The following is a 24,333-nucleotide window of genomic DNA, read 5'->3' as shown; positions in this document are numbered from 1 at the left end:
GCCAACCCAATCCGGGAGTACCCCCGCACCCTACGACAATGTGGCCCACGGGGGTGGCTGGGGGGGGGGGACCCCGCTATTTGCAGCAGGATAACCCATCCCCTGCAGCGCTGCTCTACTTTGAATGGAGTACTCGCTAGACGAGGCAAATGTCCCAGCACTGGTTCCAGGTTACAAGAATCCAACAGCGGGTGCACCTGCACTGTCGACTGCTCTTTGAGAGCGAATCTGCATGCGGTATTACAGGCTAGCCTACAGTCCCTAGACAGGGAGTCCTGAAGCGACCCGGAGTGTGAAGCCCCTTCCTTTTGTCTGGAACTTACGTCCTGTCAAATGGGCCGGTGTTCTCACGACAGAAATTCCCTCCTCGAGCGGCAGAAGTGCTCAGCAGAAGAGCAGCTGTCGCATCTTTCATTCTCCTGACATTCTGCTGCAGAATCCTCTTTTCACCGTTAACGCGTTCCAGCTCCTCTGACTTCTCGTTCAGAGATGCCTGCAAGCTCTAACGTATTATCCATGGAGNNGTTTCTGTACTGTCCGTCGCCGGCTGTGTGCCCACATGTTCTGCCTACGACACACACAGCCGGCGACGGTCAGTACAGAAACGTGCACCGATCAAGAAGTACAAACACCGCAGGGGGAGAGACAAGAAGAGTTACGTCTACTTAACATATCCGAAATGAGTCTTCCAGGTGCAGATACCAGCAACTGCAACGTGGGGAGTGAAGACAGTGCAGGTCCAATTCCGCAGACTCGCCACCGAGTCCTTAAAGGTCACAGCATCATGCAACACCCAAAAGGGGTGCTGCATGGTGCTATGGTTGTTGGGCACCGTAGGTCTCCTGAGCGCGACTCTTTTGTGGTCAAAACTCTACAACTAAACACATCTGTGCCGAAACCAGACACACGGACGCCCAAACAAGTCGCCAGACCAAGACTTCACAAAGTACTGCAGATCACTGCATGCGGGACAGACACCTGAGCGTCGGCAGGCGTTCACCACTGTCACGGACTACTTTCCCTTCATGACGTAAACACGAGAAAAAAAGTACTGCGTCTAACCTGGATGCGTTCGTGCTGGGACTTGACTGCCCGAGCGAGGAGAACCTTGTCATTCTGCAGAAGCTCTACCTTCTTTTCCATCTCTGAAAGGAAAAAACACGGACTCCACTGAATCAAAACAATCAACACCTGCCACCTGTATTCCGTCACTGCATGTCTGCGCACTGTTGCCAATCCACCATAGCACGGGCCACACCGGGCAACGCATCGCAACCCGCAACGCTACAGATCCCCGCATACGCTTCCACTCCCTCCCTCGTCAAGTGTTGATGTCTGGCCTACTGCTTAGAGCTTGAGCAGAAAAAGCTTGGAGAGTCAATCTGTCTTTTCTGCTAAACCCGAGACATGGGCCTTTACCGTGTTCCGTGACGACCACTGTCACGCCCAGTAAACAGGACACGCCGGGAGACCGTGTACTCTGAGGACCGGGATTGAGGCTCAGCGTCTCGAGGCTACTTTTTGCATCCCTTCCTTGGCTCAGATGAAAAAAGAAATTCCGTTCCGGTACCAAGGTCACCTAAAGATCAACCCGGAAACGACGACTAACCTCTGTCAGCGACTTCCGGCGCTCCGCCCTCTCCTTGGCCTTCTGAAGCTGTCCCAGCCGTCGCAGATCCCTGTACCGACTGGACACCAGACCCTACAGATCCCGCGTTCAGATTGATCAACTGCTCCGTCTGTTCTTGCATAAGAGCTGTGACTTTCGCCCTGGCATCGTCAGCGCTCGTAGCTCCGTAGATGACTCTGAGCATCCGCTGTGTCCATTCCGCCGACCAAAGTTCTATGCTAATGCCTAAAACGCCCTCGCTACTCCCCCCGGGTGGCAAACAAGCATTTTCCGCTCCAGTAACGCAGTTGCCTCTCTCAACGCCTGCTCGTTCACTCTCATTTCCCCTTGCACCCGCGGTGGCGGTGGCCAGCCCTTGTAAGGAGGGAAGCACAGTGATAGCAGAATGAGGTATGGAAGAAGGCCCTGTCGACGGCGACGAGGAGACAATCGGGGAAGATGAAACTTGACTTGAAGACGGAGACGAGCTACACGAAGAAGGCTTCCCAGATGCACACCGCAATCTCGGCTGAGATGAACTCGGGGCAGTAGGACAAACGCCCCCAGGAGCAAGATCGGAGCTGAAGCCGGAGGGGACAGCAGTAACGCCTAAAAACAACGTACCCACAAAGTCACGAACCTGCAGGAGCTCAGCAACTGGAAAGCTGGCGTACGTCACCTCGGTGAGATTTCCCACATCAATGCATGCGTCACTTCCTATAGAAGTGATTTCTAAACCGCACGCTTATCCGTCTCTCCTTAGATGATAGAACCAGGACAGGGACAAAAGACGTCAATCTTGCTCCGCCCGAAGTCGCGGGTGCTGGTCCGGCCAACTGCCAAGGGGCCAACAGTGTACATACGTCAATGCCACACTGGGCGAGAGGAAAAGAACTAGTCCGAAGACTCCAAGAGGAGAAATCCTGACAACGTACTTTTGGAGTCCCGAAACGGGGAACAACCTACCTACTCGCGCACACCGAAGACTGATGGTTGATTCGCTTGCTGCGCGAATGAATCTGACACAAAAGCAACTTGATTAGCTCTCTGTACACTCTCGCGTACCATAGTCGGTACGCGCAGCTGGAGCGCAATCAACAGTCGAGTGCCCAAGCGACACACGCGTCCTCCAGTTAGCACGCAAAGCAGACTATTTTGTCTTTGTCGGCGGGAAGATGTACAACTGCGCACGGGCCACTGAAGAAACTGCGCGGTAATCGAGAGAAATGAAAGGCGGACCACCTCAAAGACAGGTATCCCGCTCTGCACGGCTACACATTGCTCTCCCGCTTATTAGGCCATAATATGTTCTCAAAGGCTCACGGAAGAAATGCGGGGGAATGACGAGAATGGACACATACACATAAACATGTCTACGTCGGTAAGTGTGTACGTGGTGAAGAAAAGCCTCACCGTCCACCCCCTCCACCTGACGTTTCCTGCTTGTCGGCGGCCACGAAGTCGGAGACTCCCAGTCTTGCGAGTCGGAAGCTGACAGCACGTCTTCCGCCTCGGACAGACCCGCGACTTTCCTACCATGCTCCGATGCCGATCCAACGCGAGACCTGACACCGCTCCTCCGGCGTGCGAGACCGGGCCGCGTCGAAGACAGCGTTGTGTCACTTACAACTTGGACAAGCTGCCGGGCATGCGAGAGACTGTTTTCGGCAGTTTCCAACAAAGAAATAATCAGCTGCACGGAAGGGACGAAGACACAACAAGAAAGAGGTATGACAGATGCGATTGGCGGACGTTCAGTATATCCCCGACAACCAATGTGACACACTGTGCTAATCCGTCACTTCTGGTACAGATGGCGCGTCGCTTGGGAACTCAGGTCGGCCAGCCTTTCTTGGGCTGCCTTAGAAAGACTCAAGATCACTATGTGGGAATACGGGCAAGCGAAAACACTGTCAGGACAATCGGCTGGCCATAACGTGTATAGAAATGACATCCAAGCCACCTAACCCTCCCTCTCACCGCCCTTCGAAACAGGAAGAGCCCATGACAACATCAGACAGCACACGCCATATACGAGTACGCACAGCCGTAAGTAAGACAAGCAACGAAGCTGCGTCCGTGATATCTCTCCATGAAAATCTGCTTATGGATGAACCGATGTACCGAGAAGCTTAACTAAACACGCTCACCCCTTGGTGAATGGAAGGAAATTCCTCGGAGAGCTTCCGCAAATTGCTCTCGAAAGTATCAGGTCTGCTCGGTCCTTCAATGCAAATAATGCGGCTCGTGCACGGCCATTCTCCCGACTTCGATGAAGACGAAGACCCTCGACGGCTCCTCGCGGACTGCCCTCTACGGTAGTCCCTACTCCCACACGAGCAGTAGCAACACGAGCAACAATCGTGACCCTGTGGTCCATCTGAGGCCTGGGATTCTGCTGGCTCTCTCGAGTGTGCAACCGAAGCTGCCTTCGAAGTATCTTCCTCACCAACTGCTGATGCGGAGACAGGGGTCTCCCTGCATCGACAACAGAGGACAGAGGACCTGCGGCAACGCTTCAGTATCTGTTCCTGGGGAGAGCCGCTCTGACGCAAATGCACCGCGGGTGGGGCGCCCGAGTTCTCTCCCTCAACCTCAGAACGTGTCACAGCCGTCATGACCGAATCACCTTCTGCTAAGCGAAACAGCACTCCGTCAGAAAATTCTGGTGTACGCTTGTCCGCCGGGGAGGTGGTACATCCTGTATTGTCAGCACGGGACGCTATTCCAGCGAGACCAGGGTCTCCGAGTTCGACAGAAAGCGTTGCAGAACTACCCTCCTCACCATCCCGCTGCCCCTGGACACGAACAAGCTTGCTAGCAGTCCGAGCACCCAACTCCTCTCCTGTCATTTTGACACCAGCAGAAAAGGTACGTACAGGTGTCGCCACCTGCGGTCCTGGATGACCTGTTGAACTGAACGGGTAGAGTGCCTACAGTGAGAGATGGTTGTAGTTAGACCCAGCAAGAAAACCCTCAAAGTGACATGGACAAAAAGAGGCTGCCAGCTTTTCGGATCAACTCGAGTCAACAGTCGAGGCACGATGAACCGGACAGTGCCTTGAGGCGTCATGCGACCGCGGCCCCGGGAGTGTGGTCGGCTCTTGAATGCATGACAGTATAAGAGGGCAAGCAAGTTGTAGGCAACAGCAGTAACCGCAATCCGACATAAAGAGAGAAAGGCCGAGGAACTAATGACATGGATAGGCCGCCCAATCTGGAGACTTATCTTCTGGAGAATCCCTCACCGTCGGAACGCTGCCGCGGGGTAACGTTATACTACGGGTTTTCACAAACGGAAAAACAGCGGACCGGAGAAAACAGGGGTACGGCACCCAAGCCCCGGCGGCAGGGCAGCCCAAGTCAGACAGAATAATGATTTGGTACTTGTTGGAGGAGGTAGAGTACAAGATTTACCAGGAATCAAATATAAACAAAGAAAATGCATCAGAGAGTGAGCGCGCATATTGTGCTTGGCAGCCCACGGCTCGCGACGAGAACGGTAAAAAGATCAAGAGAAAGATGGGATGACAGCTTCCAGTGATTGGACGCGTGCACGTAGAGGCGGGGAGGTTGTCCGAACGGACGAGCAGAACCACTCCAGTGGTCCCATGGCTCCTCCTCCACGGAACCCACCCGGGGAAAGCTGGAAGCCGACGCCAACTTACGAGTGAAGAACTATCGTGCCACCGAGACGCAAGAAAAAACTCCGGGCCGCTTTCATGCAGGGGACGAAGCCGCGCGACTGGAAGGGAACACCTTGCGACTAGCCCCAAGCGCGGTTTACGCGATACCACAGAGCGGAACTGGACGGCCAGATGGAACCGAACGAAGGTTACGTCGAAGAACCTGTAAGAAGGCCTGGTAACACAGGAACCTCAGGGGCCAAAGGCAGAGTTCGTAGTTGGCGCCTGTTGCTAAAGCAGCATGCACGCCCTTGGTGTCGTTGGTCGGCTCAGCGAGCGCGTGCCCCGTTGCGTCCCTCTCGGAGTAACCGCGAAACTGCGTATGGCATAGTCCAAAATGCCGCATGTAGTCTTCTCTTTTGTCTCAAAACTAAGTTCTCCCGAGCCAAGGCGCTTCGCGGTATCGCAGATTCTTGCACGGCCCGAGTAGAGCATGGTGAACTACAGTTCTCTCCTCATCACTCGACACGGGGAGCCATGGGAGGACCGCGATACCGGGGCTTGAGTGCGTGGCTGCAGTCTTCAAGGCAACAAAGAATTTTGCCACGTTGTCAATCGCAGCCCGCCTAGGGGTAGGTCGCCTTTGACTCGCGGCTTGACGGCCACGACTTCTGTAGCGCTCACGCACCCAGGCGGGGTCGGCGTCCCGGTTGAAAGGAGACAGACAACGCTTTCACGCAATCTAACAAAGCACTGTAGAGCAGATGGAGGGAGGCCAATTCGCAGAGGTCGCCGTAGGAGGTTCGGGTGCTAGTCAGCGTGCGGGGCCCAGAGAGAAGTTGTATTGCGCGGCTGCAGACACGCTGTGCAAGAACACTACGAGGCAATGTGCCGGGGTCTAGATTGCGTTTATTATTTGGAAGCCGTTGGTCTAGCTTATAGGCGAACGCTTCCTTACTGAACAGCCTCAGCGACGCTAGGTTACCAACGGGGTCTAAATGGCGGCCCGCCGTACAGAGCCTCAGTGTCCATCATCTGTGCTACTTGACTGCTTGTTAAGAGAAAGCGGCTAGTCTCAGTCGACTTCGGAAAACCTCGAAGCATCCTCAACACCCCTGTTTAGACGTGTCCCTATGGCTGCACCCGAGAAGTGCTACTGTTACTGTCACGGCAGGCACGCCGCGCAGCCAGCACCAATCCAAGGCGCTCCACTGGAAGAGCTTTCATTCGGACCTTTTACGTGTAGTTGACAGCCGTTTCCGCAGTGACCTTTTCCGAAAAGCGGGGTACCTCGCCGGCGCGGCGCAGCCGCTTTTCTCATGTGCCAGTAGAAAATGTGCCAGGTCTTGTCCACCGCAGGCTGTGGGACGGGCGAGGACTTTCCGCAACACGCATCACGATTTCTGGCTCGGCTGCAGACGTAGCATTTTGCGGCGGGCTTGCCTACAGCCCAGGCAAGTGTGGGGGTGACGCCTAGTTGCCCGGCTAGTACAGGAGCATCCTCGGAGGGTGGCCGGTTACTTGCGGGTCCTTGACTCTCAATCCCACTTGTAGTCGGTGCTGGTGTGCAGAAGGTGAGTGCAGAGGCACTCTGGCTTGCAGAACCCGAGTACAGAGGCACTCCGCGTGGAGAAAGTGAGTGCAGGGACACTCTGGTCAGCGAAGAACACCGGAGGCACGCGTTTACGGGAGAACTCTCAGCGTTCTTCCGGAGCCGCGATGGGTGCGGTGCTCGGGATCCTGTCTGGGGTTCCTTCGGCAGAGCGCTGTCGACTGATCGATTGCTGTACACATACGTTGTCCCATCGTCTTGAAGTTGCCCCGGCAGAAACAGAAGGAAAACGTGACGGACTAAAGAGCAATCGCCAGCCCACCCCTAGGACGGAAAACTCGTGTACCGCCTCCGACCGCTCGCGCGAAAGTGCCGCCGACACCACGTCCCGCACTCGGAAAGCGCGTGGCAACAGAGTGGCTAGCGAGAAAGCATTCATGAAGCGAACCCAGAAAGAAGATTCTTCTAGGGGGCAAGCGGATCGTAGGCGAAGAAGCAAGCCGTCAAGTGACTATGGCTCAGAAACAGAGAACGAAATCCAGGAGTCCGACGTAGACAAAGTCTCCAACCTCCTCAAGGAAATGGAAACACGCGGGGGAAGACGTGACCTTCGTAGCCGGGATGTCCCGGAATGCTTTCTTGCTGACATACACGAAACGCTTAAGATGAAGGCCGTGAAGATGTCTATCTCTGAGGCCCGACCACCAAAGAAGTTCGCTTCGGGTCAGCACTTGCACGTAGCTGCAAGGTCAGACAAGGGCAACTTGTGTCACCATGTGGCGAGGTTGATCTCGGCACTCTACAGCTCAGGAGTACCCCCACTCGCAGCAGAATCTCCCACGCCAAGGCCTGCATTGCGTGCTACCGTCTGCACCGGGTAGCGTGACCGAATTACAGCAAGGAGGCCAGAATCGAGTGAACCTAGACCGAAGTATGTGAGGGGTTCAGCTGAGTTCAGCCTACATGCATTGTCTCTACGCTCGTGACTTCCATGAGTGAGTCTGGTGGTGGTGGCATAGAGGTCTGGTGCTCTAATAATCGCCGTACGGCTCATACGCTTCCCGATGGGGGAGAGCCAGCCAGGGTTGTAGCTGGGGACCGGGGGCTTCGTGGTGGTTAGTAGTCGGGGAAGAGTAGGAAAACCAGCTGCTTGAGCGACCTCTGCGTTCATGCTCGCAGGGGCGATCTATGCCGGCACATGGAAGGGAAACAGTCGCTGTGGAGTAGGCCGTCAAGTCTGGAAAGACGGTACTGTTTACGAAGGGGAATGGAAGGACAACTTGCCCCACGGCAGGGGCCGGTTCGCTCTCGCAAACGGCGACGAGTACATCGGGGAATGGTCTGCCGGTCTCGCGTCAGGGATAGGAATCTTTCGCTCTCACAAGGGCACACAGTACGAGGGCCTTTGGGCAGGACACACGCAGGTGAGCGGCGACAAGAACGCCTATGAGATGCGTGTACTGGCGAAGGTCGGGGCAGTCAGCTACACACCGACTCTCCCGATGTGGCGGTCAGGAGACTGTGGGAGCGCGGGACTTCGCGAAACGCTGGGAAACAGCGATCTTAAGCACTGAGCGTGGTAATGCAGTAACAGCAAGCACAGCTTCACTTCATAAGAAGAGGCTATCAACCGGATAACCAAGCCACACTTCGGGTCATGCGGTAGCGTGTGCCGCCCCCCGCACAACACTCAAGAACTGCCACCGTTTTGGCTTTTACAGCATGGTGCCGGCGTAGAGACCTGGCCAGATGGCAGCACCCTATATCAGGGCGAGTTCAGGGATGGCTTCAAAGAAGGACGCGGGGTGCTCGAATGGGAAACCGGTGCTTCTTACGAAGGGCAGTGGAGACAGAACAAGTGTAGTGGGTTCGGCGTCTACTCTGATGCTGATGGGGAGTGTCAATATCAAGGAGGTTGGCGAAATGGAGAGATGGAGGGCTTCGGGATCTCCACCTGGTCTACTGGCCGCAATTACGCGGGAGAATACAAAAGAGATCAAAAGGTATTCGTTGCGCGCGGCTCTCTGCCGTACCTCGCTGCTGTGCGGCGGTAGCCTGAGGGCGCCGCACCAAAATCAACAACCGCAGAGGCGGCGATGCACGATTTTGAAGTCCAGACGGTAAACTCGCTGCGCATCGCCATAAGTACGGTACCTGTGACACTGGAGACTCCCTCCGTCAAGACACGCTGGCATTGGAAAGACGGTCCAAGTGCTGCGGCGTAAGATAATCTCCGCACTCCGGATGACGGGTAATGTCGGAGCGAGCTCCCCGCGCTTCGTCCTGCCAGCCCCAGTAGCAGTGTTTTCTAGAGGTTTAGGTGTTAGAAGCTCCTGGGCCTCCCTGGCCGGCCGGGAAGGAGGAGCAGTACTGTTCGCTGTATGTGGTCAGAGAAACGATTGATCTGCTTTGTAGACGTATATTACTGCATGCTTGGTCTGCCGTCTGCTCGTTACTCTCACGTACTCTCGAAGAGGCGCGGAATTTGAGTGAGCCTGCCAGGAAGATTGAAGACCGACGTGCGGCTAAATTCAAAGGCTGGAGCTTCTGAGAGACAGCACACGCTGTGCGCGCGTGGAAGCATGGCCTCGTTACTAGCATACCACTACACTGCTCCGTCTTCGCTGCTCACAGGAGGGTTTTGGTGTGTTTTCTTGGGAAGACGGGAGGATATACAAAGGATTCTGGTCCAAGGGGAAGCAAGTACGTGCAACGCCGCCCGGCTGGCGCCAGTTCACTAGCTACAGGTGTTTCGCGCTCCCGTGGACAGCGCCTTTGTCTCCGCGACTCCGACGGAAAGAAGTAGCTCAGATGGAGGGAGTCTTGTAGTCTCAGAAACCCCTTTTTCCCCTGAAATCTGTCTTCATACGCCGGCACCCTCTCTTTTGGCCTGCACGGTCAGGACGGACAAGGCAGATACTACGTCACGGAGGATGGACCTTACAAGACAGGTACCTGGCGCATGGGCACAAGAACGAAATGGATTTCCAAGGACGGGGCCTAGAATACCCTGGAATGTCTGTTGGGAAAGTACGTTATTCATTGCCGGACGTAACGGGTATCCGCGGGGATCGATCCGATGCTTTTCGTTTGGGTTGTTGCCGGGGTATAGGAATTTCTGAACCCCTCGCCGGGGTCCGGCCCGTGAGTGTGCTCGAGCCCGACGTTGCGGACACGGCGTAGTCGCCAGAATGGTTTACAGACAAATGTGGGCCGGAAAGTCGCATCTTGTTCTGCGTACTGTTGGAGTCTCGAACAGACGGACTCCCGGCCGCGAAGCCCGTCGCAGCGCGCGCACTCGGCGGGAAAAAAGGCGCTAGTACAGCAAAAGATTTAGTCGGGAGGAGGGTCCCCTTACAAAACCGATTTTGACAATGGCACTTTCGGTTAGTCAGCCGTGCCACGGCTTCACAAAAATGGCTACACTCTGAAAGCGGCAGTTGCAAGTGCTCGTGAACTTCGTAAACTCCCTGTGGCGGGATCAGCGGGCCCAGCGTTCAGGTCTCTTCTGTGCATGGAGATCCCAGTGACCTCGGGAGCGCTTCCGTCTTTTCAGGAATTATTCAGTACTCTGCTAGGTTAGGTGTTAGCCTCCCTCTACGCATGTGCTTTTTGTCGAGTGCCCGCTGACAGACTTCGGCCACGAGGCTTTGCGTCCGAAGCAACGAGGGCCTTGGCTACCATCTCTGCCCAGCCGAGGTGGTCTCCTGATCAGTAGCTAGGTCGAGGAGGCCTTCTGAACTCTCATTTGTGGCGACCAGCAGACACGATGGAGCCCTTCCGCCCGTCTGGTTCTTCCCCGTCTTTCTAACTGTCCGCAGCTGCCTTTCACCAGAATCTGCTTCCGCCCCAAGAGCTCCTACCCGGTCTGCTGGGGAGTGTGCTGTGAAATCGCAGTCAGCGATAGTACAGATGCTTCCCCAGCACCCAGAAGCCGCGAGATTTCCCGTAGGACAGTCCTAGCTTGCGTGGCCCCGTTGTCCACGGGTGTAGCATATATATCTAAATTCTTGAGGTCTTCCCTCGTTGTTGGTCCGCGGAACACCCTTGCCCCGTGGATTCCCAGACTTCGTTGCTTATGTTCGTTTTCTTGAATAAAGGTGTTTCAGGTGATTTATCCCCTACTCTTCCGCTTCGATTTTTTTAATGGTGGGAGGCGTCTCGTTTCCCTTGAAGGCGGTGTCCAAGCCACCCCATATCGCGTTTCGGTCGGGCGTCTTTCAACTATCCTAAAGAAGAAACCTTGTAGCGGAAGGGTGATTGATCATACAAAGGCCTTTTGAAGTCACACTTGAGATTTCCACTATTACCAGAGCTGTCCTACCCCCTCTTTCACTTTCTCCACCAGGCCACAAGTATGGAGCTGGCTTTGTTGCTTCAGACATAGTTTCGGGTCAGCAGAGATACACGAATCGCGAGATGGACGGAGGAAGTCCCTCCACAGAATAACTTATTTGTTACTGGTGATACGAACCATTCAGCTACCGCGTCACCAAACGTCGATAAGTAACTTTAGATTCCTCCTCGTTGCTTGACTTTTCTCAAGTTGTCAGTCGCTTTACCCAGATCATATCCACCATAACGTTCTTGAAGTAAAACCTTTAGCCCCCTCCAGTCATATGGTCGCCCTTCGTCACTCAGTGCCATTGTATACCAGCTGGTAACATGGTGGCCATATCTGACAAAGCTATTCGCTACTTCCTACACTGCGACATGATTCCTCTCCAAGAAGAGTTACGCTTGGGCTGTCCGCTCTGCTGACTCCCATTAAAACCTCTGGGGGTCTGGACAATGCCAAGCTCCGCTCTTCTGCCAGAGTTTGCAGCATCGGTTCCAGACCCATTGTATTCGTCCTTTGTAAAGCCTAACAGCCTTGCTTTCTTTATTCACCTTAGGCAAAGGGGTATAGCTCACATTGGAGTACACCGGATCTTCTCCATTTCCACCAGTTTTCAATTTCGTAGGCTGCGAAGAAGAGGCGGAGCAATATTCTGTTACCTGTTTGTTGCCCTTAACAGGCGTGAGTAACATCCGTTCCGTTCAACTCCCGCCTCAACATACTGTTTCCGTTCCGCCACATCTCCCTGTCGAATCTCGACGCCTGAGACCCCCACCATCGGTATGGTCTCTCTTCTCGTTTTTGCCCACTCCACTACCACTTTAGAGGTTAAGTTTATTTCGAGTTCGGTGCGATCAGCATTTCAATTCCTTCTAATTCGTTTTGCTTAACTGAGAGGTTCTTTCGTGTCCTAGTAAGAAGACATCCAGTCACTCCCGTACAATCTTCTCTCCGGTCATCAAACCGGCCCTGAACAGGTCAAATCAGCTAGTCTTCACCTCTTCTTCTTAACACATCACCTGCCCGTCGATTTCTTTGTTCTCACGGCCTTACTCTCGCTGCCACTTGATCCAGACCGTAACACCTGAGCCGGCCTATCTCTCCCGCTCACTTTCTTACTCCTTGCTCGAAGGCCCCGCCTTCACTCGTTCCACGTCTGATTCTCTGATCCACCAGAATCTGTCCTTCTTTCACCTTTCAGAGCTTCGGATAGGTAACAATCTGTTAATGAAACGAAAGGAAAGAGAGAATTTGAGTTCGCTGTCTGCTCCCCAGTTCCCTTTCACTCTTCTCCCACTCACTGCCTCTGTTGGTCTTCACTCCGGCGCACTGACGAAGAGTGCGCACGAGGTGATACCAACTTTTTCTGGCCCTGATAAACTGGTTGATCGCCAGGAAGGTTTGACCTCTTCCAACCTCCAAGTTCGAAATTTCTTTTTCAGATAACGGGGTCCGGACTAGCCGGCTGTCTCCTTCCTCGGTTGCGCCTGCGGCACCAGCTGTAGTCAATGCAAGAAACGTAAGGCCTAGACCAGACCGTCCCTCGAGTGATGGAATCAGCAGAAATTTACTCGGCGTCCTGTCAGTTCATTTCAGATTGTCTCCACTTTGTTCTGTTTGGTGTGGGGGAAATTCCCAGTTCTCTTCCCGACTAAACATCCGCCGTGCCCGTCTTGCTGCAGCGCTGAGGTCCTTGCTCACCGATTGGAACGGTTCTTCCTTGAGAGAACGAAGGTTCCCAGAGGAAAACTGTGCTCCTCGACACTTGTAACCTGTTCCTCTCCCTCTCGGAAACCTTCCTTTTCGTTCCTTCTTCCAAACGCTCTCAAATTTTCACTAGTTTTGTGTCCCAGTTCACTCGACGTTCATGTCGAGTTCAAAGCTGCCTGGCACATACCACCACTCGCCACAACACACTTTGTCAGAACAACTCACATTCCACGGTAACCCTCCAAGCATTTCACGACTTCCCCTTCTCTTACTAATCGTCAAACGGAAGGAGAACACCATGGATCAAAGAGCAAGGTCCTTCACCTCTTTACCATAATAGCAACTGATTGTCCCTCTCGTGACCGTGAGAAAACCCCTCTTAACTTCTTGAACTTAGCTCCCCCGTTAGTTAAGTCCCCTCTTTAGGTCGCTAGCTTGAGTCCCTATTACACCGGGACCCACAAAATTTTGATTCTTAGTTTCACCTACTCGTTTTTCTTAGCCATCTAATAGTGGGATAGCTTTTGTCTACCGTGTCCTGGTTGAAGTTGAGTTAGCCGTCCTTCGCTGCTGAATGCCGCCTACCTTACTTGAAAGTGTTTTGCTCTTCTTTGTACGGTTTACGACTGCAAATTAGTATAGATCGTAGCTACTTCTTTTTTCGGAATGTGATATTTCTTTTACTGTTTGTGAGGACGAAGTTGGGGAGACTGACACACGCGTCGTCGAAGTTCTTCTCTGACGTCCCTAAACTCAAACGATCTGAATGGCTGTTCGTGCGAAAGTGCACGGGTCATAGTAAAACCTCTCACAGTGTGCCGACTGTCGGTCAGAGGTGCCGCTGACACTGGCAGTGAAGGAAGGGAGGATAGGAGGATTTCCGCCGGCACGGCTGAAACAGCATCGCGAGCAACAGCTCAAGAAGGTCGGGGCCGGTTTCGTTTCTCTGCTCTTCGTGTGCATGAATGTGACACCCGGGGACGTCTGTTGTATCGTAGCAATCGGCGCGGTCAGAACGGTGAACCTGCGAGCCTGGGAAGAGTGGGGGTTCCGGACGGCGGGGAGTCTCTGCAGCCGTCGGTGGGGCCACGCCACAATATGAACGGGCCACCCGACCCAAAATGGGAGATTTGGAGGTGATTTCGCGCACGCGGTCTCCCTCCCTCTGAACCGAAAAAAAAGCCCGCGGTGCCTAGAACTTGGGGAATGCTTCGAAGCGCGGATGCAGGTTTGAGTGCGGAAAGATCGTGGTGTGATCGCCCGCACACCAACCGCGGGACTCCGGCGCTGGAAGCTACTGGGAACCAGGTACCGCCAGACCGATCTCTGGCCTACTGGGCGGGCTTCGCGCCACCACGCAATCCAGAGACAACCGAAGACTTCTAGGGAAAGACGGGGACAGTGTCGCCCACCACGGCCGACCGCCCAGGAACGAGCTGGGTGTTGCCAAGGGAAAAGAAATGCACGGGCGGGTGCAGGCGGAGCTACATGGAGGAGACGAAGCAAGGGTAACGAAATGGTGAGAGGATCCGCAGCAAACCAATGTAGCGCAGCGCTCCGAGTCAATTCGCTACAGGTGTTCTCCAGGAGCGACCCCTGCCCGGGCTACTACTACCAGCTCCGCATCAAAGAGGACAAGCCGAAGCCGGCCTCACGTACGTGCTCTCCGACTGCATGAGTGGAACGTTATGCTCTCTGGTTTGGCGAATGGGTTGAAAGGCTAAAGTGTTTTCCAGTCTCTGACGCGTCAGGCCCCACGTGATCTGGATAAAACGGTGCAGAAGACTTGGCCTACTGGTATTCGACGTGTCAGCCACGGAGCACAGAGATCAGGTGAAAGAAGTTCGGGGGCGGTTCTGGCGTGTCAGATTGTATGCCAACAGAAATACGCGGGGATTATAGTGGTAAACAGTGCTGTTGCTGGGTATCCTGTTCTCGAGTCGTGGTGTTTTCCGGACCACAAGAAACCTGAGGCGCTAGTTGTTGGCGACTCTGATAGCATATGGACAGAAGCTGAAACGGTTTTATGGCCTGGCCTCATACTCGACGATGTTCCTGTCTCAGTTTGTTTCGCACCAGATTGCGACAGCACTCGCAGGCCTACTTGGTAAGAATGCAGTGTGGGCGTGGAGACACCAAGAAGCTGTGAAATTTTTGCTGACAAAACGCTTGAGTTGTCCATCCGTATTAGCTGTTCCGGATTTTGAGAAAGGTGATCACCTTATACAGAGGAGTCAAGCGTTCAAGAAAAAACGACAGGAAGGCAACTACCATGTGGGCAAGACCTCATCACTTCATTCCTACTTCACTGTTCTCTTTCTTGATTTCGTCAATCGAGAAAGGAAGAGACGTCTGGAATCAAGACGGACAAGAATCCCCTTGAGGGAAACGAAATCATCCTGTCCTTCATTCCTATTTCCTGTTCCACAGTGAATCCCCTCAAATCCTTCCACTACCTCTTCTCCTTGGTCTCACGCCGAACCGCCTCTGATGATTACTAAAGAAAGCGGTTCTCTCGTTCACACCCAGGAGACTTAGTGCGACAACGATTCTTCCCTCAGGTCGTAGCAGAGACACCTTTTACTCTCGACTGAAGGAAATATCCAAGCGCATGATGTAAAGAAAGTGACGATGGAGAAAAAGACGAAGACGCACGCGAAACCGCTTTCAGAATGTCTGAATTCGAGACCGTCGCAATGCCAATCCTGTTGACAATGGCGAAAGAGAAAGACAGAAGGACACAAGAAGACGAAGAAAAGATGGGGACATAGAGGTATCGCGATCTCAAGGAGACGAAAAAACCTCGGGGTAGGTAGTCCACATGAAAGAGACGTTGTTACAGAACTATATAGCCACGAAACAGCTTGACGTATGATGCAGAATCATAAAGACACATTTAGATACGCAAGTATACGTATATAGACGGAGGATATCGGGGTGAGCCGTCAAAGACGAATACTTGACACAAGAAGAGGGGATCACCAGGGAGAGCGGGAGAAGACGTCAAGACAGCCAGGCAGCTGTTGAGGTGGAAGTGTGGAGATACGAAAAACTCTCATTATTCTGCGTGCAGGGAAGAAGGCCTAGAATAAGCTCTTACAGGCGGAACCCAACCAGAAAATGCGACATATACGCTTACGCTTGTAGGTAGATGAATAGACAGAGTACTATAGATAAACCGAGGGCTCATGATGACTATACAGTCGAAGGTGAAAGAGACCATAAAAAAGGTGCATTCACATAATAAAGAAAAAAAATCCCTTTTCACAAGCACGAAAAACTGGAAGTTGCTGTGATGGTGTTGACAATCCTGACTATAGACTGACCTGTCAAGGAGCCTTGATAAGCATGATGCCATCCAGTCGGGTAGACTGCGCAGAGTTTCTCCGCATATAAATTCAAGATGGAAACACGTCACTGACGCGATACGGAGAACAGACGTGAAATCCTCTCGACGTGCAAACCAGCGCATAAGTTCGAAGCTTGCCTGCATAGGTAAAACATATGTAGATAGGACGCTGAAAATGGTTTCCACAGTGACAGCACACAAAGAGCACTAGGCATTCTACATATACATGAGTGTCCTGTGTAAAAAGCAGTACCAAGGGGACCACAGAGTACGTGAAATCTTCAGTACAGTCAACGCGTTTCTATACCTGTAATGTGTGTGTACATGCTCAGCGCAAGAGTCCTATACAAGCGCGGGGGGGAGAGCGGGTGTGAGAGACCTACTCTGTAGTAAACGCCTATCATGTGTCCAGGAGCCCCCCCGTACATACGCTCCTGTGACTCTCTCTCTCTATGTATATGTATAACCTGTCTCTTGAATTCAGATGCCCTGTCGAGCTTGTATACATGCAACATTCTAAATGTTCGTACGTACCCCGGTGGATCTTGAAGACAGTCGGAGGTAGATCAGTTGCTTACTGTATCTTTTTCGAACCACCCGAGAAGGAAAGCGAAGAAAACAGCCGCGAGCAGTACGAAAAATAAACCTTCTGTTTGGGAAAATGACGAAAGTTCTCCCTTTTTTCCGTCTCCCCAGCAGGAGACACATCAGATCATCAATTTTTCCTCCGTCTCTCTTGGGTATCACCTACGCGACTTTCACTCCTTTCATTTCTCCTTTCAAACGACCTCACTTTCTACGTTATCTGACTGGAGAGCAACATCCTCATTATGTATATACATTTGGTAGATTTCGACGCGACTCTGCTCAGAAACGCGAGAACGAAAGAAAAGAAATATCTCTCCGTGATACTTCTTACCTTACACGACAGACCGAGGCGAAGCGCAAGACCGTACGCCGACAGCATATTACGGCAGTCCCCTAGACGACAACAGAGAGAACCCCTACGTAAGAAGAAAGAAGGAAAGAACAGAAGATGTGTAGCTAAGAGATGAGAAGGTGAGAAGTTCCAATACATCTACGGTAAACAGAAAAAGACTATTTCTTCTCTAAGTTGCATTGCAACCCTCTGAAAATGTATACAGAGATCTATGAGTATATCTTCATACACGCACGCGTTTCACTCATTATATGCAGACAGATGCAGACAGACAGGTATATATACATACACGAAGAAGGCCTTGCGTTGGCCATCCACATTCACCTAGCGCGTTGGTTAGACACAGGAGAAATAGGCTGACCTTTTACGCGCAAGTGAATGTCCCTTTCAAGTTCATCATAGAGCCAACTGACACAAAAAGAAGACAGGAACTGTCTCTCTGCATGTGAAAGAGGAACATACGAGTAATCTTCACCACCACGAGCCACACGTAGAGAACCGAATTCAACGCTTTTCGGGAGCGGCATGCATCGAAGTCCTCAGTAGGCTCACCAAGCAACAAGGAACTCTCCTACACGCTGACAATCTTCAAAGGAGGGGTCTTTCTTTCCATCAGCCGTCGTATTAGACACTTCGTCGACAAGCCTCGTGAGCGTGTGAACACTACAAGCTTCCGAAATTTCCGCATGCAGTTCGATATCATTCTTGAGAACCTGAAAGAAGATGAGAGAAGATGATGAAGCTGTCACTTCAGCGTGAAGGTCCACAACTTCAATTCCGTATAAGAGAAATATGGAGACTTCACTTGTTCTCGAGACCAGAAGAAGTCTTTGTATAGAGATGGAGGACCATGTGGAGTCAAAGACAAAGAAGAAGAAATCTAATTTCAACAGAAAGTCTCACTGCAATGAGGACTGAAGATATATATATATATATCTATGTATATCTGTATCTATATATATCTATGAACATCTATAGCTATCTGTCTGTACATGTATACCAGAGAAGAGAGGAAGATCAGTTACCTACATACCTATACATCATGCCTATCATATACATGTACACACATGGAAATACGCGCCTTACGACAGCGGGGGCACAGACGTTCGGGAACGAAGACTCCAGAGGATCGCTGAACGTGGCGTACCTTGATGAGTTTCTCAAGCATCTTTCCTCTTGCTCTCCTGCAGTCTGAAGAAGGGGAGTGATAAAAAGGCGCTTGCTGATCAAGCCATGCTCGGATTTCTTCCTTTCTTTTCTCTTCGTCTGTTATTTCTCTCTTCTCTCTTTTTGTACTGCTGCGACCACTACTACTAATACTCGTACTTCGCCCTCTTTCTTTTTCCTGTGTGACACTTTTTTCATCCTTTTTGTGTGATCCTTGTGAGAGACAACGGGAAGGCCCCTGTCCTCTGTCCTCGCCATCATCTGCCACTTCTGCAGATCCTGCCGAGTGTTTCTCTACACCTCCTTCTCTGTCTACCAACTTCTTCGCACATCCTCCCGTGGAATACGGCCGCGAGGAGATCGTAGAAGAATTTGACATAAAATTAAGATCTCTCTCAGTGGTCGATTTCTCTTGAGAGTAGGAAGAGGCCACAGAGATACAATCGGAACAAAGCTTAGAACTCAAAGCTGATGATGGCTGTTCTTCACATTGAGGTGAAAGAAGAATAGGAGATTCGATATGTTCTATTTCATATGACTTCTTCTCGACAGGATTCTTGGATCCCTCTCCTAGACCTTTCTTCTCTACGACTATGGCTGTGGAAGAACCCACACGACCGTCCTCATGTACAGAACGCTTCGACTCCTTTAGACCATTTTCCTTGGATTGGAAATTTTGTCCTCCTGCCTCCTTAGCGCACACCTCAACAGACCTGTCAGTATCTGCCTTGGAATGCGCCTGCTGAAGACTGTGTGTTGTACCTGTTGAGACATAAGGAAAAGATCGATGGTGTTCTTCGTGATCTTGACATGCCTGTGTCGTGTATCCACGCGAAAGAGGGCAAGATTTCTGCTCTTCTTCACCATGGGGTCTTTGTAAAGCTTCTTCTTCTTCTATCTCTGTCATATCATGCCCTCTCCTCCCAGTATGGACACTCTCTATTTCTATCTGACAAAAGTGTTCCTGTAGCACCCTCTCCTCTTCAGGTATTGTAACATCCCCGGGAAGCAGATGCCTGTCTGCCTCTCTGTCAACCATTTCGAGTGAAGAAGACGGATACCTTCCATCATGAAAAGGACCTTGAGTGGGAAGAAGAGAGAACGACAGAATAGAAGATGAAGAAGATGACGATCCAAGAGTCCACCGTAAGAGATGAGGTGGCAAGAACTCCCTGTGTTGAGAAGGAGGCAAGAAAATTCTCGCATATAAGACGAGAAGCAAACCAAGTGAGGAGTGGTTCTCCATTTGGACTAGAACTTTGTAAGCTTTGTTCTCGAAGTAGTCAAAACGAAGAGCCGGAGAAGACTTCACTGCATTAAGATAAAGATTAAGAGTCTCAAGAGAGAGCGATGGAAGCCTCTTAGTAGTAGTACGCTGCGGACTTTGCAAAGTTTTAACAGGACTTCCTGGAAAGAATGACGAAGAAGAAGAAGAAAGAGACTCAGAAGCTTTTCCCCCCCGTTCAAGAGAGACATCAACAGGGGATGAATGGAGCGAATAAGAACCGTCAGGGGGCGAAGCGCCTGCAAAAGTTACAGGTGACCCGATTGCAGAAGAAAAGAGAGACGAGAGTGTTCCTCCTTGAGTTTGAAGAAGTGATAAGGGTGGCGAAGAAAAGTGACGTTGCTTACCCATCTCTGGCACTGTTGACGGCTGAGTAGGAGGAGGGCACGAGGCGAGTGAAAGCGAAGACAGCGACGTATGAGCTGCGGTGTATGTACACCTGCTGGCAAGATTGTTCCCGGGACTTCCCTTACCACCACCTTCATTCTCTACCGAGGAATTTGTTGAAGTTGCTCCATGAGTCAAACTTTCATCGGAATCCACTGCCTTTCTTTCACTTTCCTCTGAATGACGCCGACGGTAGCCCTTTTTCTCGTTTCTTCTTTCTTCGTGATCTACTTCGCGACTCGAAGAAGAAAGCGAAGAGGAAGAAGAAGGGGGGGATGAATGTGCGAATGATGCGTTTGCAGCAGTAGGGATTACTATACCAGAAGCAGGAGGAGAAAGCGAAGACGAGACAGGACGCTCTGAGGTGAACTCTCGCGTAGCTCCCCGAAAAATGCTCCAGGAATAGGAGACATTCCTTCTCACTTCCTCGGGTTTATTCTTGTGATGAGAAGAAGAACCTTCTTCCATCCCCCCTGATGTACGAGCTTCTTCTTGTTCTCTACGTTTTTCATTAAGCCTTTTATTTCTTTCTTCTAATACCCCGTCGTCTCCACTGTGTTGAAGAACTGTTCTACCATACACCGGGCTACCTTGCTGAGGTGAAACTGCAGAGTGAGAAGAAGAAGAGGAAAAGGTTAAGGTAGGAGAGGATAGCAAGGAAGAAGATGTCGAGAGAGAATGAAGTTCTCGCCTGTTGTTTTGAGGCACGAACAGAAGACTATCTCTTTTCTCCTTTACGTCGTCTTCTTTCCCATGCTGTATGGCCTTGATGTCTAGTGTAAGAGTCGACGGAGTGTACGTCCTTAATTGTTGCTGTCTCTTGTGTCCCTCTACTTGATCCCTTATCTCATCCCTTCTACCATCTTCGACACTGCTATCTCCAGACCGTCTTCCGCTACTGTCTCTTCTTCTTTCACGTCGTTGCTCTGGTTCATCTCGTGTCTCTTCGACTTCTCTGCTTTCTTGGTGTCCTTGTTCTCCTCGTCTCCTTCCTTCCTCCTGTCTGTCTTCTTCCTTCATCCACTCCCACAGAAAACGTACATCTCGCAGAGACGGAGAAGAAGGAGAACACGAAGATGAAGGAGACCAAGTGCTACTGAAGTTGCTTGGATTGCGACTCCCTTGCTTAGACTTTCCTCTCAGATCACTCCAATAGCTCTGATCCTTACTAAGAGGAAGAAGAAGGAAGTCTTCTCTGTAAGGTCTGAGCCACAGATAAGAGTAGAAACCTGTACGCCTCTGGACAGGTTCAGTAACAGACATATGATGGATATCGGGGCTTAAGCCTTTCGTATAGAAAGGGTATGAAAGAGGAACATGTGGGCATGCATTGAGAATAAGAAAAGCTTGGCCGTAATTGCCACAGAGAACTGAACTCCGAGCTAAGGTAATCCAAAAAGGAAAGATCGTCGGGGAAAGACTCACTGCATACTGAGAAGCTCTCGCTGCACGCATAATGAAAGTCTGGCTCGAGGAACAACTTCCTGATGATGGTGAAGAAGAAGTATGGACGGTATGATGTGAAGTGAGTGAAGGGAGATTCTTTGGTAACCGAAGAATCAAACGAGAGGAGCAACCCTTCCGTCTTCTTCGTACACCTGAGAAAGTGTCCTTCCTTTCTAACCTTTCTTCTCTGCCTTTCCAGCCGCTACATCCCTCATGATCCCCTACTGGTGACATCCGAGTGAAAGACGTCGAGCGAGAAACAGAGTGATTCACTAGAAAGTTCGATGGAGAAGACGAGTCCGACACTGAGGATGCTGAGGATGAAGGGAGAGATGACAGACTTTCTACAGGTTTCCTCTCTTGGAAGTATGGATCGACATTTGGTTTCGAAAATAACGAGGGTGAGAAAGTAGACTCAAGAGGTTTATTTGAGGGACCCCCTGGAGGAGGAGAGCTCGCGATATCTAAGAGAATTTTAGACTGCATTTGCAAAAAGCAAGCTTCTTCAGGAAAGCATCGTATACTGGAGATAAGACAGGAGAGAGCACGGAAGTGATCTTTCCTCCGACTATAAGCCCGGGCTAGGTGAAGATTCATCAGTGGAGACAAAGAACTGAAAGGAGAAAAAGCTTCGACAGTTTCTTCTAAGGACGTATGGTACATCGACAAGATACGATTAGAGAGAATCTCGCATAGAGCATTGGTTCCGTGACCAATAGATGGAAGAAGCCCCAGAGAATCTCCTGCATGGAAGAAACAAGCCGCCAACTGAAGAAAGTCACGGCATGTCTTCGGTATAGGAGATGTCTCGATCGAGTTGAAAGGCGAGAAGACCCGCATACATGACGGTGAAAGCCCCCCGTATAAGATAGGAGGATAGTCTGATCTCATCATAGAAGAGACTTGCGTCGCTTCCCATGTATCAGGGGGGACATCTTCGACAATAGAAAGGTATGGAGATGTCGGGCGAAGTGCACGCAGAGAAAAAGAAGAAGACCCAAAACGAGAGGACGGTGATGAGGAGGATGAAGGCGGTGGAGATGGACGTGAAGGATGCCTATGTGGTTGCGATAGCACTCCCGTGGAGTCTCCCGACAATGTTGCCGGCTCTGAAGTAGAAGGGCATATTGAGGCTGGTGCTGCTAATGCAGAAGAAGATGAAGACGAAGGAAAAGGGGAAGTTTTGATACAATACAGATTAGACGAAGGTGTAGATACAGCATAAAAGACAACAGAACCAGAAGAAGAAAATTGAGAAACATCTGATTGGCCTTTCAGTGTCAGACCTCCCCCGCCCTTTCCCCAGGGGGATGAAGGGAATCGAACCTCCACTCGAACATCGACTTGGTGAAAAACATCGAAGGTGCAATAGAGCCCTCTGATGATGTGCCATTTGCTCCGCCCAAACCAACTGAAAAGAAACGGACACAAAAGAAAATTTGACTGGTACGTATCGTTTCACGATCAAGGAGTGCTAACAGCGCAAATATCGTGTATTTGGGCCGCTCGCAGAAGAGATACAGGAGCGCGTTTCCAAAATGTCTATGGATGTATGTATGTGTGTATGTGTGAGACAAAAGAAGAACTGTCTTACTTTCACGATCTTCCTCACGAGAGAGAGTTGCGAATGAGGAATCTTCTTACGGTGCACTGAAATCTCTGGTCAGTGATAGTAGTAGTAGTATTAGTGACTCGTCTATATATTTCTGTGTGTTGTGGCTGTATCAACAGTCGAAGTTATACCTAGGTCAGATGACGGGGCCATGCGTCCCAGTGTTCTCCATAGAATCATTCAAGTAGATGTATGTCGATGTGTGTGATGTACACGCACATTCCGAGAGATCTACACACTCCCAAGTATAAGGTAGGAAAGGGAAGACACCCAAATTGTGTATGCATTTCTGAAAGAATATAAAGCACGCAGACGAGCAAGACACAAGACGAAAGAACCCTTCTTCACACAGACTTGCTTCATCCACTCAAGATCCCCATTCTCTAGAAACACCGGGACAGGAGGAGCGCGAGACGAGGTGAGGAACGCAGAAAAAGCAGAGCAACAGAGATGCCCCATATCCAGAGAGACAGAATGAGACCGGTGTTCCGCCGCATGTACTTCACTTATGACTTCGTACCTCGTCTCTGTCTCTTGCTTCGCCACTAGACCGTAAATGTACGCGGCTATGGCTGCAGGCTGAGATGCATCCAACCCAACGACGTAACTGCGGAGAGAACACAAGACGAAGAGACAGACGAACAGGAATCGAAAACAGGTGTGACACCGAGAGATAACGAAGAGACGTATGTACAGAAGGAGGGCGGAGAGATCACGAGACGACGTATGTGAGGAGAGACGACGAGCAAGACGAATATCACGATGAAGGGCCGAAGAAAAGCAACTCGAGGGATGAAGACAGAGGGATCCGGGAGATAAGGAGAAACGGCTCTACGTAGAGTACATCTGCGTGAGCAAAGATATTACCAGACCAGCGGCATACAGAGCAGGAATGAAAATCGAGAAAGTCATCGTTACTTCTGAGACATCTTGGCAGCAGAGATCTCTCCGGCTTTTTTCCCAAAGAAGCCCTGGCTGGCAACCGAAGAGGACGGAATTACAACCGCACACACACGAACCACAGACAGCCTTATTATTCACTGGAACTCTATGCTGACGATGATTCTACACACCGGTCAGGTTTCCATGTTCTTTGCTCAGCCGCGTGAGAATGAAGACGCTTCTCCTTCAAAGAAAGAAAAACCGTACATACGCACCAACACAAGCAAAGCGTACGTCTTCTATATTCAGATAACTCAGTTCCTCTTCGTACGTAAGCACGTGCGTACATGCGCGTCTTATCGCTGTAGAAGCGCGCCTGTCCCTACGTGACATCCTCACCACTAGAAGACGTTCATATCGCCCCCCCCC

At 51.3% G+C, this 24,333-nt stretch overlaps 3 protein-coding genes across 3 annotated transcripts in view; 1 reads left to right on the top strand and 2 right to left on the bottom strand.

The window, feature by feature from the left end:
• Positions 1 to 325: 325 nt before the first annotated feature.
• CSUI_000285 (uncharacterized protein) lies at positions 326 to 5,917 on the bottom strand (the record flags this gene model as incomplete). Its single annotated transcript, XM_068060519.1, has 5 exons — positions 3,760 to 5,917; positions 3,023 to 3,302; positions 1,610 to 2,218; positions 1,063 to 1,145; positions 326 to 502 (listed from the first exon to the last, which is right to left on the bottom strand). Coding segments are annotated over exons 1-5 (1,851 nt in total), but the record flags the coding sequence as incomplete, so codon positions are not given.
• A 7,939-nt stretch (positions 5,918 to 13,856) lies between these two features.
• CSUI_000284 (uncharacterized protein) lies at positions 13,857 to 14,970 on the top strand. Its single transcript, XM_068060518.1, has one exon. The coding sequence runs from the start codon at positions 14,043 to 14,045 to the stop codon at positions 14,220 to 14,222; it is 180 nt and encodes a 59-aa protein (XP_067927506.1). The 5' UTR covers positions 13,857 to 14,042; the 3' UTR covers positions 14,223 to 14,970.
• A 42-nt stretch (positions 14,971 to 15,012) lies between these two features.
• Positions 15,013 to 24,333, bottom strand: part of CSUI_000283 (s (chs5p-arf1p-binding proteins) protein) — a gene marked incomplete at its 5' end in the record, with an annotated part of 9,805 nt that continues 484 nt past the window's right edge. Inside the window, 6 exons of the mRNA XM_068060517.1 lie at positions 15,013 to 15,541; positions 16,163 to 16,323; positions 17,105 to 17,189; positions 17,678 to 17,838; positions 18,273 to 22,821; positions 23,543 to 23,629. Coding sequence (XP_067927505.1) covers positions 15,394 to 15,541; positions 16,163 to 16,323; positions 17,105 to 17,189; positions 17,678 to 17,838; positions 18,273 to 22,821; positions 23,543 to 23,629 — 5,191 coding nt within the window. The remainder of the gene's footprint in view (positions 15,542 to 16,162; positions 16,324 to 17,104; positions 17,190 to 17,677; positions 17,839 to 18,272; positions 22,822 to 23,542; positions 23,630 to 24,333) is intronic.

Source organism: Cystoisospora suis (genome assembly GCF_002600585.1).
Source record: "Cystoisospora suis strain Wien I chromosome Unknown contig_115, whole genome shotgun sequence".
Lineage (NCBI taxonomy): Eukaryota > Apicomplexa > Conoidasida > Eucoccidiorida > Sarcocystidae > Cystoisospora > Cystoisospora suis.
Note: the sequence above shows the minus strand (reverse complement) of the source record. Positions and strands in the feature narration are given on the sequence as shown.